The sequence below is a fragment of the Pogona vitticeps genome, chromosome 6 (assembly GCF_051106095.1).
Source record: "Pogona vitticeps strain Pit_001003342236 chromosome 6, PviZW2.1, whole genome shotgun sequence".
NCBI classification, from domain to species: Eukaryota; Metazoa; Chordata; class Lepidosauria; order Squamata; family Agamidae; genus Pogona; species Pogona vitticeps.
The window spans coordinates 24672501-24687911 of NC_135788.1; the positions used below are offsets into that span (position 1 = coordinate 24672501).

At 39.4% G+C, this 15411-nt stretch overlaps 1 protein-coding gene across 2 annotated transcripts in view; it reads right to left on the minus strand.

Annotated features, from left to right (window-relative positions):
* Positions 1-15399, minus strand: part of PEX1 (peroxisomal biogenesis factor 1) — a 32024-nt gene extending 16625 nt beyond the window's left edge. The window contains exons 1-10 of one of the 2 annotated variants that reach the window (XM_020785231.3): positions 15173-15399; positions 13940-14083; positions 12875-12958; positions 12265-12379; positions 11409-12178; positions 7881-8000; positions 3752-3869; positions 2498-2604; positions 1720-1814; positions 930-1062 (exon numbers count right to left, since the gene is read on the minus strand). In XM_020785231.3, coding sequence (XP_020640890.3) covers positions 930-1062; positions 1720-1814; positions 2498-2604; positions 3752-3869; positions 7881-8000; positions 11409-12178; positions 12265-12379; positions 12875-12958; positions 13940-14083; positions 15173-15286 — 1800 coding nt within the window. In that variant the 5' untranslated portion in view covers positions 15287-15399. The remainder of the gene's footprint in view (positions 1-929; positions 1063-1719; positions 1815-2497; positions 2605-3751; positions 3870-7880; positions 8001-11408; positions 12179-12264; positions 12380-12874; positions 12959-13939; positions 14084-15172) is intronic. The other variant, XM_020785232.3, reaches the window with a different exon arrangement.
* Between the last annotated feature and the right edge of the window lie 12 nt (positions 15400-15411).

Genomic DNA, 15411 nt, shown 5'->3' on the forward strand with positions numbered 1-15411 from the left:
AATTAAATTGGGATCAAAATCTTATGAAAAAGGAGAACTGTTGTCTGAGTTTGTACTAAAGGTTTTCTCTAAAGAAATCTATGTAGAAGAAAAGCTATAGGAAATGTATTCCATGTGCACTTCAATTAACTGAATCAAAACTATGTAAGAATCCAGAATCCCTGGAACTTCTATGGCTGCACCTTTAGCAAAGATTAGCTAGTCTGCACAGAAGCAGGTTCTACATAGCTCTCCTGTTTTCATGTGCTGTCAAGTCAAAACTGACTTACAGTGACTTTAATAGGGCTTTCAAAATAAGTGATGCATTTAAGGAGTTGTTTTGCCAATTCTATAACCCAAGTTTCACTGTTAGAGCGGGGAATCAAACCCAGATCGCACGAGTCCTAATTGTTACTCTGTCCAGTACACCACACTGGGTACATAGCTCTCAACCCATACAATTTCGTGAAACCAGATGAAGGTTTGAGAATTCTAATCGTCTCCCACCTTGCTTGGGAGTTACTTGCCACAGGCCATTATACAGATGGAATGTAGGGAACGTGATATATTTCTTTAGTATATATAGATATTTAAGACAGCTTAGCATAGCACCTACACAATTATTGTAACCAGAATCCAATTTCTGATTTATGTCTGTGTAAGTAAAACAGCAGTAAACTGGGGTGGTAAATTATTGTGTGTTAATGAAGCGGTGGTTACATTCCTGGGAATGTGCATAAGCAAAATTAGCAATTGGATTCTGGCCCATATTACAGAAATCTTTTGCAGTTACTGGAAGTGAAAAAGATCAAGCGATACCACAATTTTATTTACGCTGCATATTTTTCATTGTATCAAACAGAAACAAATCCATGACAACCTGCTGTATAAAACAGACTACTAACAGAAACCAACATGCTCTGGGTACAAAAGAAATATATAACATTTACCTTTGCTCCAGTGATCAGGACACCTCCACTGCGCAGTCCTGCAGAAAGAAGGGCTAACTTCTGAGACAGTGGTCGTCCCAAAAGGCTGTGTGATATGAATTTGAAAGTGGATATTCCTACCCTATCTATTCCTCTGCAAAGGAAATGTTCACAAAATTGACAGATGACTTATCAAATGACAAAATAATGTAAGTTTCTTTTCTCCCACATTAAATATTATAAAATGTTAGCTATATAAGGCCACTTTGGGATAGCTAGTTAAAGATACCTTTTATCCAGAAACAATCTAAAGTGAGTTATTTCTAGAACTCTTATGAGCATTTCTGTGCATTGTTACTGCACTTTCACACCTGTAGTAACTGCACAAGTAGAAAGCCTTGGTAACAATGTTTAAAAAAATGATGTTTCAATTTGGTGTGCTCTTTGCTGCAGCTCATCACATATGGGATGTGCTCAGTTAAATTAACCACTCCAGTACAACTAGTTAAATTAACCAATCCACTACAGCCAGTTCAGCAGACTCTGGTGTGAATCTAATGTTTATGTATGTTACTAGGTAAGAATTTGATTCACTTGTAACACAGCGCTGCTTGCTGCCTGCATCAGTAAAATTAAATATATATTTAAATCCCAATCAGATAGGATTCCAGTTTCATAAATTTTGCTATTCAATTTAATTAAAAATTTATATATAGTTCCTAGGGTCAGCATTTTATATTGTGCAATAAACATATTTAACTCCCCCTGCTCAAATTATCAACTTTTTCTTTTAATCTGCAAAGTGTCTCACCCTAAAGAGTTCAAATTCAGCCAAAGAGGCAACTCATCAAAAGAAGACTGTTCACTGTTGTCATTGTTTACTGAAGTCACAGGATGTACCAGAACCTGCATAAAAGAAAATCATTATACTATTTCAAAGTGGAGAAAGCAATAAACAAGAAGCTTTTTAGGATGCAATCCTGTATCTACTTACCTAGTACTAAAACTTACTAAATGTACTGGAACACATATAGCATTAGGCTGTTAGAATATCAAAGTGGGAGGAGAAATACTGATAGCAAAGTCCAGGGAATATTAGCCTATTACATATTAAATTTCATATTAAATTTAATATCAGACTAGATTTAAACACTTTAGAATCACATGAAAGTAATGAGCCTCTCAAAAAGCATAAGAATGTATGAAAAATAACTCAGACCACAATACCATATAAATAACATTGTAGGGCTTTCACACTGCATTGTATTATAACTCTCCAGATGTTATTTGTTATAACTTGTTATTTTTATAATGAAGGTTACAAGTCTCACTGAAAATATAAGCACACTACAAAAAAATAAATGGGACTACTGCAAGCTCATTTTGACATGTGTGTGTGAGGAGGGGCAATCACAATCCTTGACATGGAAAAATGATGATGGAATTCAAATAGAACCAATCACCTTCCCCCTAAATTTCATGCTATAAATATCTGCTCAAGAAAATGAAAACGATCTATACTGTAATAAACAAAATTACACTGTTTATGAAATTTAAGCTATTGGATACCTGAAATAAGTGATATTTACTTGTATATTTGCTTTCTGCAGCAAGCTAGGATTCAAGATGAAAGTATTATTTGTTTTCTTTTCTTCAGTGTCAGAAGTAACTACACTGAGTACAAAGTCTTCCATACCTTTCAAAACACAATAGACACATCAATTTGTATATAATACCAAAGCAAACTTGCCATATTTTAAGACTTGGCAAATTCTGTATAATGTAACATCTAGCTGATGCAAAAGGAAATGTCTTCCAATGGTTGAAATCCTATTGCTTTCCATAGTAAATAACACTAGAGTAGGTCCACTGAATCAGTAGGGATTGTGAGTAAATTCCTTCCTAAGTTTCATTGACTCAAATGGGCCTACTCTAGTTGCAACTCACTTTAGCACAGTAAATCACAACTAGAATAGGGCTATTTCACTCAATGGAATTTACAGGAGTCACCAAAGCCCCACTGATTCAATAAGCCTACTCTAGAACAGTTTCCTACAATAAGGAACAAGATTCCAGACAGTGTGTATAGACATGTTTAGGACTGAAAGATTTAATCACACTGGAAATGACTGACTGGCAAAGACCAACTTCAAGATTTGGGCAGAGTTGATTTGATTTGTTACTTTTAAACGTATTAAAATTTGTCCCTCCCCACTAATGTTATCTTCCCCCTATCACTAGCTTACATTATTTTCACAGGGTGCAATCCTCTGTCTGGGTGTGATATAACATTACACCTGCATAAATTTGCTAGGGGTTCTGCCTAGGCAACAAAGATTGCATAATTAGACTGCACAGTTTGTAGTGTGGTTCCTGTTACAACCAATTGTGCAATGTACCTCTGGAAACAGTTACTGAATAGCACTTCCATCTTGGCATGATGACCACTACCAGTTGCATAATGCTGTTACACAAGTGCAGTTACCCAGCAGATTTTAGCCACTGTACATTGCCTCTAGCTTTAAGAGACAGCTTATTTTTGTTTAACAGGCACATCTATTCAAATTGATGGATTACGAATTATTTAATTAACACATAGGCTACTGATAATTCAAATTATTTAATAAGGGGACGACAGAGGATGAGATGGCTGGACAGTGTCATCGAAGCTACCAACATGACTTTGACCAAACTTTGGGAGGCAGTGGAAGACAGGAGGACCTGGTGTGTTCTGGTCCATGGGGTCATGAAGAGTCAGACACGACTAAACAACAACAAAAATTCTTGAAAAATCATTATGAATAGTATAGTCACAATCACAACTGACAAGCTGTTTTGCTTACCGTCTTTAAGAGACAGCTGTATATAGCTTGTGTCTCCTATTATCAAAGGAAAATTGAGGTAATCTTCAATCCACAAATAAAAGGCATTTTTGATGTCATCTTCACAGATATCTTTATTCTAAGAAATAAAGGATGAAGTGGATCGTTATTTCAGCAGGTTTTCATTTTAAAAAGTGTTCATTCAAGTACCTAAAGGACAGAGATGCTAAAAAATGGTGCAAATTAGATGAAATCTTGTTGCTTAAAGTAGTAAGTCACAACTAGAGTAGGCCCAATTAATCAGTGGGGACCTTATGAGTAAATTTCTTGTAAATTCCACTAGTTGCTACTTACTTTACTAAGCAGCAGGATGGTGTTACAGATGATCCCATCCCCATTCAAACAAGAATTTCCTTTTCATTGTTCCCTGAATAGAAAATAATAATAATAATAATTTAAATTTTGATGGCACTCAAATCCTTAGACACACAATTAGTTTTTAGCCCTCCAATAACATTATTGCTCCTCTACAAAGCTTGGGAAAAATTGTTGTTTTATAAAATCAAATTCACAGTCGCCGTGGTGGCTGAGCATGATCCTGGGGCTGCAGTAAAAAAAAAAAATGAAAAATTATCCCAGTTGTAGTCCTCTGAGTATTTCTATTTAGTTGTGAACTATTCAGACTCCCAGCATATTAGCATTCAGATTCCTAGCATACTAGTCTCTCTCTGAAATTTTAGTCCCTGAGCTGCTCTTATCCATGTATTAATATTTTGGTTCCCCTTCACGGACTGCTGCCTTGTCGTGGCGAATGGGCTTGAGTAGTTCAGAGGAGCTATGGGCTATGTGTGCAGGGACACCCAAGACGGACAGGTCATAGTGGAGAGTTCTGACTAAACGTGATCCACCTGGAGCAGGAACTGGCAAGCCACTCCAGTATCTTTGCCAAGAAAATTCCTTGGACAGAAACAAAAGGGTAAAAGATATGACGCTGGAAGATGAGCCCCTCAGGTTAGAAGGCGTCTAACATGCTACTGAGGAAAAGCAGAGGACAAGTACAAGTAGCTCCAGAGCTAATGAAGTGGTTGGGCCAAAGCCGAAAGGATGCTCAGCTGCAGACGCGCCTGGAAGTGAAAGGAAAGTCTGATGCTGTAAAGAAAAATACTGCATAGGAACCTGGAATGTAAGATCCATGAACCTTGGTAAGATGGATGTGGTCTAACAGGAGATGGCAAAAATAAACATTGACAACCTGGGCATCAGTGAACTAAAATGGACAGGAATAGGTGGATTCAATTCAGACGATTATCGTATCTAGTATTGTGGGCAAGAATCTCGTAGAAGAAATGGAATAGCCCTCATAGTCAACAAAAGAGTGGGAAAAGTTGTACTGGGATACAATCTCAAAATCAAGAGAATTATTTCAATACTAATCCATGGCAGACCTTTCAACATCACAGCAATCCAAGTTTAGGCACCAACCACCGATGCTGAAGAGGCTGAAATTGACCAATTCTATGAAGACTTATAACACCTTCTAGAACTGACACTAAAGAAAGATGTTCTTCATTACAGGGGACTGGAATGCTAAAGTAAGGAGTCAAGAGATAAAAGGAACAACAGGTTAGTTTGGCCTTGGAGTTCAAAACGAAGCAAGCCAAAGGCTAATAGAGTTTTATCAAGAGAACAAGCTGGTCATCACAAATACTCTTTTCCAACAGCACAAGAGGCAACTCTACACATGGACATCACCAGACGGGCAATACTGAAATCAGATTGATTCTGTTCTCTGCAGCCAAAGATGGAGAAGCTCTATACAGCCAGCAAAAACAAGACCTGGAGCTGATTGTGCCTCTCATCATCAGCTTCTCTTGGCAAAACTCAAGCTTAAACTGAAAAAAGTAGGAAACACCGCTGGGCTAGTCAGCTACAATCTAAACCAAATCCTATATGAATACACAGTGGAAGTGAAGAACAGATTTAAGGAAATAGATTTGGTACACAGAGTGCCTGAAGAACTATGGGTGGAGGCTCGTAACACTGTACAGGAGACAGCAACAAAAAACATTCCAAAGAAAAGGAAATGCAAGAAAGCAAAGTGGCTGTTCAATGAGGCCTTCCAATAGCAGAGAAGAGAATGGAAACAAAATGCAAGGGAGATAGGGAAAGTTATAGAAAATTGAATGCTGACTTCCAGAAAATAGCAAGGCGAGACAAGAGGGCCTTCTTAAATGCACAGTGCAAAGATATAGAGGAAAATAAGAGAAAGGAAAAAAACAGAGATCTGTTCAAGAAAACTGGAGATATTAAAGGAACATTTTGTGCAAAAATGGACATGATAAAGGACAAAAATGGTAGGGACCTCACAGAAACAGAAGACATCAAGAAGAGGTGGCAAGAATACACAGAGGAATAGTACCAGAAAGATCTGGATGTCCCAGACAACCCAGTTAGTGTAGTTGCTGACCCTGAGCCAGACATCCTGGAGAGAGGTCAAGTGGGCCTTAGAAAACATGGCAAACAACAAGGCCAGTGGAAGTGATGGCATTCCAGGTGAACTATTTAAAATCTTAAAAGATGACGCTGTTAAGGTGCAACATTCAATATGCCAGCAAGTCTGGAAAACTCAGCAGTGGCCAGAGGATTGGAAAAGATCAGTCTACATACCAGTCCCAAAGAAGGGCAGTGCCAAAGAATGCTCCAACTACCGTATAATTGCACTCATTTCACACGCCAGCAAGGTTATGCTCAAAATCCTACAACGTAGGCTTCAGCAGTAGACTGAGAGTACAAGCTGGATTTCGAAGGGGCATAGGAACTAGAGACCAAATTGCTAACATGTGCTGGATTATGGAGAAAGCCAGAGAGTTCCAGAAAAACATCTACTTCTGCTTCATTGACTACGCAAAAACCTTTGACTGTGTGGACCACAACAAACTACGGCAAGTTCTTAAAGAAATGGGAGTGCCTGAACACCTTTTCTCTCTCCTGAGAAATCTATATGTGGGACAGGATGCAACAGTTAGAACTGGATAAGGAGCTACTGATTGGTTCAAAATTGGGAAAGGAGTACGACAAGGCTGTATATTGTCTCCCTGCTTATTTAACTTATATGCAGAATACATCATGCGAAAGGCTGGACTGGAGGAATCCCAAACCGGAATTAAGATTGCCAGAAGAAATATCAATAACCTCAGATATGCAGATGATACCACTCCGATGGCAGAAAGTGAGGAGGAATTAAAGAACATCTCAATGAGGGTGAAAGAGGAGAGCACAAAAAATAGTCTGAAGCTCAACACAAAAAAAAAAACCCTAAGATCATGGCCACTGGTCCCATCACCTCCCGGCAAACAGAAGGGGAAGATATGGAGGCAGTGAAAGAATTTACTTTCTTGGGCTCCATGATCACTGCAGATGGTGACAGAAGCCCCGAAATCAAAAGAGCCTGCTTCTTGGAAGGAAAGTGATGACAAACCTAGACAACATCTTAAAAAGCAGAGACATCACCTTGCCGACAAACGTCCGCATAGTCAAAGCTGTGGTTTTTCTATTAGCAATGTATGGAAGTGAGAGCTGGATCATAAAGAAGGCTGACCACTGAAGAATTGATGCTATTGAATTGTGGTGCTGGAGGAGACCCTTGAGAGTCCCCTGGACTGCAAGGAGAGCAGACCTATCCATTCTGAAGGAAATCAACCCTGAGTGCTCACTGGAAGGACAGGTCCTGAAACTGAGGCTCCAATACTTTGGCCATCTCATAAGAAGAGAAGACTCCCTGGAAAAGATCTTGATGTTGGGAAAGTGTGAAGGCAAGAGGAGAAGGGGACGACAGAGAACGAGATGGTTGGATAGTATAATCGAAGCTACCAACATGAAATTGACCAAACTCCAGGAGGCAGTGGAAGATAGGAGGGCCTGAAGTGCTCTGGTCCATGAAGTCATAAAGAGTCGGACACAATTTAACGACGAAACAATATTTCATAACAATATTTTTGTTATGAAAAAGATATCTGATTGAGAATGCTTCCATAGGGAAATTTCCAGAGGGAAAATAGAACGTCAGAAATCTGAAGTTCTCAAACTACAAACAAACATCAGGACACTTGAAGCAGCTTAATAAATCTTAAGCCCCAAAACACAAACTCACCAATGTTCTTTTGGGGTGCAGCTTAAGAGACACTGGAATTTTAGGGTCTGAATTAACTGAGGTGATTCTGACAGCTGCGTGCATTTCTATGTATAATCTCCTCCTCAACTCTTCAGGTATCTGAAATAGAGTTAATAACAAGAAGAAATGTCAGAAAAGAAAAGTCAATATTTCACAAAAACTGTCATGTTCAAGTAATGCACTTAAACTTTTTGCAATTTAAAAGTAAGTTTATTTTTCAGAATGCTACACGTTATACAAAATGTTACCAGTTTTGTGCATATTTAGGGAAAACCTGTGCCCCACTTTGGTTAGGACTGTATTTGACAACTTCTGTGAAGACAATGATGTACTGTAACTCAGAACTCATCTTTGCTACCAGAAGTTCTAGTAAAAATAATGGCCATAACAAGTGAACCTCCGAATTATCCATTTTATTGCATTTAAAACATAAATATTAAGCAACTTTGGGCACTTCAATTAGCAGGGATTATAAATTTTAACATAATTAAATAAGGTATTTTAAAAAATAAAAATGGTTTCTAACTGGTCATTCTGAAGTTGGGTTGGAAAATAATCTCTACTGAAAGCAAGTAAAAGAGCGTGTATCTGGCCTTAATATGGTAAATAGGAAAGCCAATTAGATTTGCATAAGCCAGGGAGTCAGGAAAGTTTTAAGGATCAGATCATACTTTTGCACTATTAAAGAGCAGGCCGGGTAGGTGGGGCTCGTCAGCCATGGAAGGCAGCTCATCTCGGAGAAGGAAAACTCCGATTTCAAACCTCCACTGCCTTGTGGCTATATCCACTCATGGAAAAGGCTTCAGGAGTTAACCTCGAGGCAAAATCCGGAGCTGGAGTCCCGTAGGCAGCTCGTGTCGTTCTGCCAACTCCTGCGACGTTGCTGGAACCAGTCGTATTGGCTCTTGCCTTTCCATTGGACCATTTCAGCAACGTGGAGAGGGGGGATTTGCTGCTTGGGTAACAGCCTATCCTCCATATTACCTTACCCGGGCTTCATGCTCTGGAGAGGACACTCCTCGATTCAGAGCATGTTACCATAGTCTCTCGAGACTGAAGGATGCCTATGATAAAATCAAAAGGACAAATGCCCCAAAACCTTTGGGGGCCACAAGCATATTTGTCATGGACACTATCAGAAAACAGGTATTTTGATGAACATGGCAAGTCACAAAACCCTTACTTCACAGAAAAAAAACTTTCTTTTGCAGCCAAATATCCCCCTAAACTGCAGTTCTTCTATGACAGTGTGAGAGAGAGAGAGAGAGAGAGAGACACACACACACTTGGATGGGCATATCACAAGACAGAAAAGGGAAAAAACAACAAGAACCAGGAAAAGGGAGAAGTGAAGCGATGAAGAGGAAGATGAGGAAGAGCAGCAGCACAAAGATTAAATGGTAGTCGTTATAAAATCAGTACCTAATTGGTTAAGATTTTAGATGATGCAGGAAAAAAATCCACCTGATTTAGTTTGTGTAAACATTAGTGCGTAACATTTTTAATTAAACAAGTAGAACATTAAGTTAAATATCAAATAGCTAGTTTTAAAGGAAAACCTAAGAGAAAATGGCATGCAATATTGTGGCTGACTTTACTTCCCTAAATAGCATTTTGTTTACTCTATTAAATTATATTTTCTTGTACTTTATGTTGGTTTCCCCACCCTGGCACTTTTGAGATGCCTTGAATTGGAAATTCTACAAATCAAGTGCTGGGTGGAGATGGGACAATTTGTAGATCAGCACATCTAAGAAGCACCAGGTTCGAGTGCTGCTCTACAGCATGGAGATAAGAACTTGTTCAATGAAGGTTTGTTGCTGATTTGTAGCTCTTTTCCTTTCTTTCCATTTACATTACTTATTCACCCTTCACGTGAATTGCTTGCCTGACCTAAAAAGGTCCATAAGGAACAATGATCTTTATTCTAGTAGAGGTCACAGGCAGTATGATAATAATGCGCAACAATATGTGTCTCCTAAGAACAGTTAGGAAATCAAGGGTGGTGAATTCCTAATCAAAAATAGTTTGAATGTCTGAAAGTATGTGAGGAGCAATTTTCTGTACTCCTGTGCCATCTGACTTTCTATCCATTTAGAAACAAGAACCAGGGATCTACAGTAAGCCACATTTGGCATACATGGGCAAGAGATCCTAAATTTAATTTCAAGCATTTCCTGTTTAAAGCAGTGGTCCCCAACCTTTTTAATACCCCGGACCAGTTTAGTGTGCGTAGGGGGGCATCTGTACGTGAGTGTATGGATGCGGGAGTACGTCTGTGCATGTGGGGGGGGCAGGGGCATGCGTGTGTCTGTGGGGGGGGACATGCATCCGTGTGTGCATGAGGATGCATGCAGGGGTGGGAGATCTGTCTCCGCAGCCTGGCCCTGCCAAGGCCACAGACTGGTACTGGTCCTCAACCCAGGGGTTGGGGACCCCTGGTTTAAATGATCAAATAAACCTAGAGGTCTATGACAATCTTCCCTTACTACCTGTTTGTTCACTTGATTTCCATTGAAGAGGGGCCTGAGCTTGACGAGATGAGCCAGTTAATCTAGTGCTCTTTTTTTCTCACTCCCTCTCTTTCACACACACACACATACAAACACTTTACATCCCATTCTGCTGTTGTTGCCATGATCAGTTCTTCTTCTCCTTACCCTGGTTGCTCACTCTCTTTTCATGCCTAATTAATTAAAATACTGTGAATTTTACCCTCCAATTTTAAATTACTTGGAACCTAATTAAGCCAAAGATACAGTTCTATTTGAGTTTGTTCAGAATTAGGACAAGGATTAAAAGATCAGCCTAATTAATTAAAAAATTAATTTATCTATTCCAAAGTCTAGGAGGAAAAAAACAAAGCCAGCAGAAAACAGACAAGGGAAAACATATAAACATTTTGCACTTTCTTTTCTCAGCAATAATTGCTTTGCTTCACTATTCATTTTGCATCTTCCATAGGGTTCTCTGCTCATCCTCTCACACAGCCCATACCTTATTTTCTTCTATCTACTTTCTTTAAAAAAAAATTAAAAGGGTAATTCCCTCCCCTCCCTAATGTGTCCCATGTACTAGGTTTTCTGATCAGCTACTCATATGCTACTCTGGAATAGAGTTGCAGGAGGAAAGCAGACAAAAAATTATACTCTTTTTTTCTTCTCCTTTCATTTCTATATACTGTTCCAGCCTGAGATCAATGGACCAGGTTCCAATTTCACCTTGAAAAGTACATAGATGTTCTTTCCTACTTTCCTTCTCAACTGCATGTAATTTTCAATACTTAGATTGCTTCATTTCTGAAGTGGAACAATGAGCACAAGACAGATAATGCTGGGTACCATTGCACCTACAAGCACTTCACTGAGAACTCTAGGAGCAGAGCTTATTATTAGATAAATGATTGAAAAATAACATGTTAATCAGTGAGGAACTTCTCAACGTTTGACTTAAAGACATATAAACAACTGATTGAATTCTACTGGAGACTTCTGAAATTGGACTAACCCAAACTTTTCCAACATGTAATTGCTCCATACAGTTATTGGACGTTATAGCATTTTTCAGATCCTCAAATCCATTCCATATTATCTGTACAACAGAAGCCTCACTAGAGTCTAGATTTTTACTATGACTGGGCTGCTTTTGGTCTTCTGTACCGATCGTCTGCTTTTCTTTCTTTGCTGTTAGATTGTGCTTTGACTCTTGATGCTGCTGTTTTGGAGAAAGTAGTCTAGTAATTGACCCATAAGAGACTTTAATATTGGCTTCTAAAGCAGGGCATTCTGTATTCCATGGAAAAACATGAATGGTGTTGTATTTCTGAAATTTGGATGTTGTCCATGTGCCTTGCACGCTGGGAGGCTGAGACTGACATACTCTGAAAACTGAATCCATACAAATCAGGTTTAAGAAGTTGTCTTTAACAGCATTGAGTTCATCAGTGCCATTAGAAGTTTCGTGTTTCCTGTCAGAAGTATAAGAAAAAATGTTCCCAATTAGATTCCAAATGTTTGGCAAGACCTTCGTACCCATGGATGCTTTTGGGTCTGCTGTATGCTCTTGGACTCCCATATTTAAATTAGTCTCTTTGGCTTCCAACTTGGTAATTGTTTCTATTGGATTTAGCTTGGCTTTAGGAACAGAGTCCTGCAAAATGTCTTTTTTAACAGATGGCAGAATGATGGAGCCTTCTCCATAATGATGCATTTTAGGGCGTATGAAGAGTTCTGTTCGAGCTTCAAGTCTCCCATAAAGAGCAGCTGGTTTTAGAGTTACTGGAATTAAAGGGGAAATAATTAACATAAATGCCATATTCCAATTATTCCTCTAAAGCTTCAGAAAATTTTGCATAATGCCTTACCTATCTGGATATATATACAAGTGTGGCGCTCAACCCACACTGGGAAGATAGCTTTGGAAAACACTATTCGAATTTGATCAAGAAGATTATTTTCAAGTGAAGAAGCATGCAGCTCCTACAGCAATTTAATAGAAGATTACAAGACATTTAATATTAGACATTATCTCTTTTTTTTAACATACAAACCCTAATTTGAACCACAGACACTATAACTCCTGTATGTAATAAGGAGGCTGGGAAGCAGAGGAAAAGGGAAATGGAAGTCATTACCAGGCTTTAAAAGCATTAGAAAAAGGGTGGGAATTGCGTGCCCCCCGCAGAAGATTTAATGTACATTTTTGCATTCCCTTCTCCATAGCTTAAAAAATATTTTGCTGGAGTGAAGATTCATGCATCCAGAAACCTCCACAAAGCAGATTTGTTCATTTTACAGCTACACTTCACACTTACGAGGACCTCCTAAAACAACCTTAAATCAAAATACTATCTCTGGTTTCAGAATAAGGGCCTGGGAATGGTAGAGGAACATAGGGTAGGTATGGCTACTGAAGCCTCTATGGCTGCCTACCTTTGCATTAGAAAATCTACATAATTTAATTAGTTTTATTACCAGTATCTCCCAATCGTCAGGTGAAAGTGGTTCCACTTCTACTTGCTGACAGGACAAAACTTGGCAACAAGGCTCCAGGAATATCTGAGAAAGAACATTTCTTGTTGAAAGAAAGTACTGTTAATATTTACAGAGACAATGCATGATATATAGTAGTATTTACTTGAGAAAAGAAATAAATGTCATGAGGAATCACATACTTGCTACCATAACAATAAGGAGGAATTTCAGGATTTGCAAAACAGATGCTTTTTGAACATTTATTTTTAAGCAGTGTCACTTTCCCTTCCTGGAAAACCTAAACAACCTTTTTGCAGGCTTCCTCAATTTTACAAGGAAGTTGCAATTCACTTCAGGACCTTGTCAAAGATGAAACAACTAGGGAAAAATTCAGGTATGTATATGCTTTTCCTTGATTGTGAATTGATCAAATGATATAACACTGGTGTTAATTCATGCACAGACAGAGTTCTCAACATAATTCTTTCTGGATTAGGCCTTGCATGTACAAAGACATGTTGTGCATGTGAGAGGAAACCTTAAAATTAACAACTGCAGCTACATATATACTTCCTTTAAAAAGTGTCATCAGCTCTGATGATCTTGTAATCAGGAAGGCTAATTCCATTCATCATTTTTCCTCATAGCATAGAATCACAAATGGCAAAGCTAACAGGACTCACTGTTTATCATTAAGATCCTCATACAAAGCTGCAGCTACATTGCTCAAAACTGCAAGTACAAAGTCTGGGCCTACAAGTTTTGCAGGTACAAAGGGTACACCCAAATGAATTAAAAAAAACATACAGAATGCCACATTTCCAGACTTACTTGGTTGTGGTGCTTTTTAAAAACATATTTCTGTCTTGATTTCAACATTACCGTGAGTAATAAGCGCCAGTTCAGGTTTGCTAAAGTAAACCTTCATCTGCATGAATATTCTTCATGATAGGAGACTGACCATATTCAATAAGTGCTTAAATGAAGACTTAGAATGATTGACTACATTTGCATAAATTCCCACCTTTCTCAAAAATGCAAAGAAAATTAGGCTGCATCCCATACCTGTTGCCCATCTTCAACACCAAGTTTCTCTGCTAGCTGTCTGCTTATTTCAACAGTGTTTTCACCATTCTGATGACAATGTCTGATTTCTGTCCAACCCAAGAATGCAGGCTGATCACCCCAGGAAACTTTGACAGCTTGATCCTATTAATTTTTATAGGAAACAGTCATTGTTAAGAGTATCCACAAACTTCTTTCTGGCTATCAATATGAAAGTACACACATAACTAACTACAGGGCATTAATCTTGCATAGAATATGACCTACCCCCATCAGTGCCCTGATGGAATTTTTCATAGGTTTAAATACTTTTCATAGCTGTACATACTGTGGTGTGGCATACTTGTAGGTTTTTCCTATTCATAAAATCCCTTAACCATTTTAACTGTGCAGATCTGTGTGCATAAACAAATATCCACATGGATTACATCCTTCCACTGTAATAAAAGGGAAAATAAATTGGGAAAACCCTATGACTGGTAGAGTGTGAAACAGCAACCTAGTTTGCAAAGGCATAAGTTCTGTTTAAATGTACAAAAGGAGCAGAAGTTGGAATCCTGAAAATTTAGGTTACAAATGAATTTGAACCACAATTGCCTACTCTTACACTAGTTACAGAAAACTGAAGAACAAAGTTTAGTTTCACATTTTCAGTGTTACAGCAGTGGGGGCAGGGAATAAAGAAAAAACAGTAAGAAACCTTATCATTGAGTTTCTAGACAGCTAATGAGGACACACAAATGAGGCCTGTTTCGTATTTTGCCAAACCCCAGTCCATATCGCTATATTCATAGATTCCCATTTGTTCTAGTGTTTTATTCTATTTTACTATCGATTTTGATCGTTGCTAGGTGCCCTGTCTAAAGCACCAGAAAGTGCAGGATATAGGTTTTTGTACAAGTAGATTTATTTTTAAAAATGCAAGAGAGCAAGGATCCTCAGGCAGCCGCTGTCCCGGTTGCCATAAGCAACGGAATGCCAGAGGAGGAGACCGCCAGGGGAGAAAGGGGGCATTTGAACGTCCCCAATCAACCAGGAAGTAACACAGCCGGAGTGAACAACGCACACTGGGCAGCCATGGAGATCATCAGAACCACGCTAAGCCTTTGGAGGCTTAGGGAAAGCGAGCACGTCTTCTGAAAGGACGGGGGGGGGTACCCTCCAAGTTCCCATGAGCCTCTCTGCCCAGGTCCCGGATGAAGCAGCCCTCCCCCCCCCCCCGCGTTCCTGTACCTGCTGCAGACGGAGGCTGGAGACTAAGCCAGCGGGCAGGTGCAGGAAGCAGTCCCGGGCGCTACTCAAGGCGACATTCACCGCTGCTACTCCAGGGCCCCCCGCCCCCCACATGGCGGTCGCTGCCAGGGACCAACTACGGCCCGAGGCGGGCAACTCAGAGGCCAGCCTTTGTAGACCCGCTACTAGGAGGGCTCATGCCCGCCTTCTTCCTGCTTCTGCCCTGCCCCCCGTTCTGC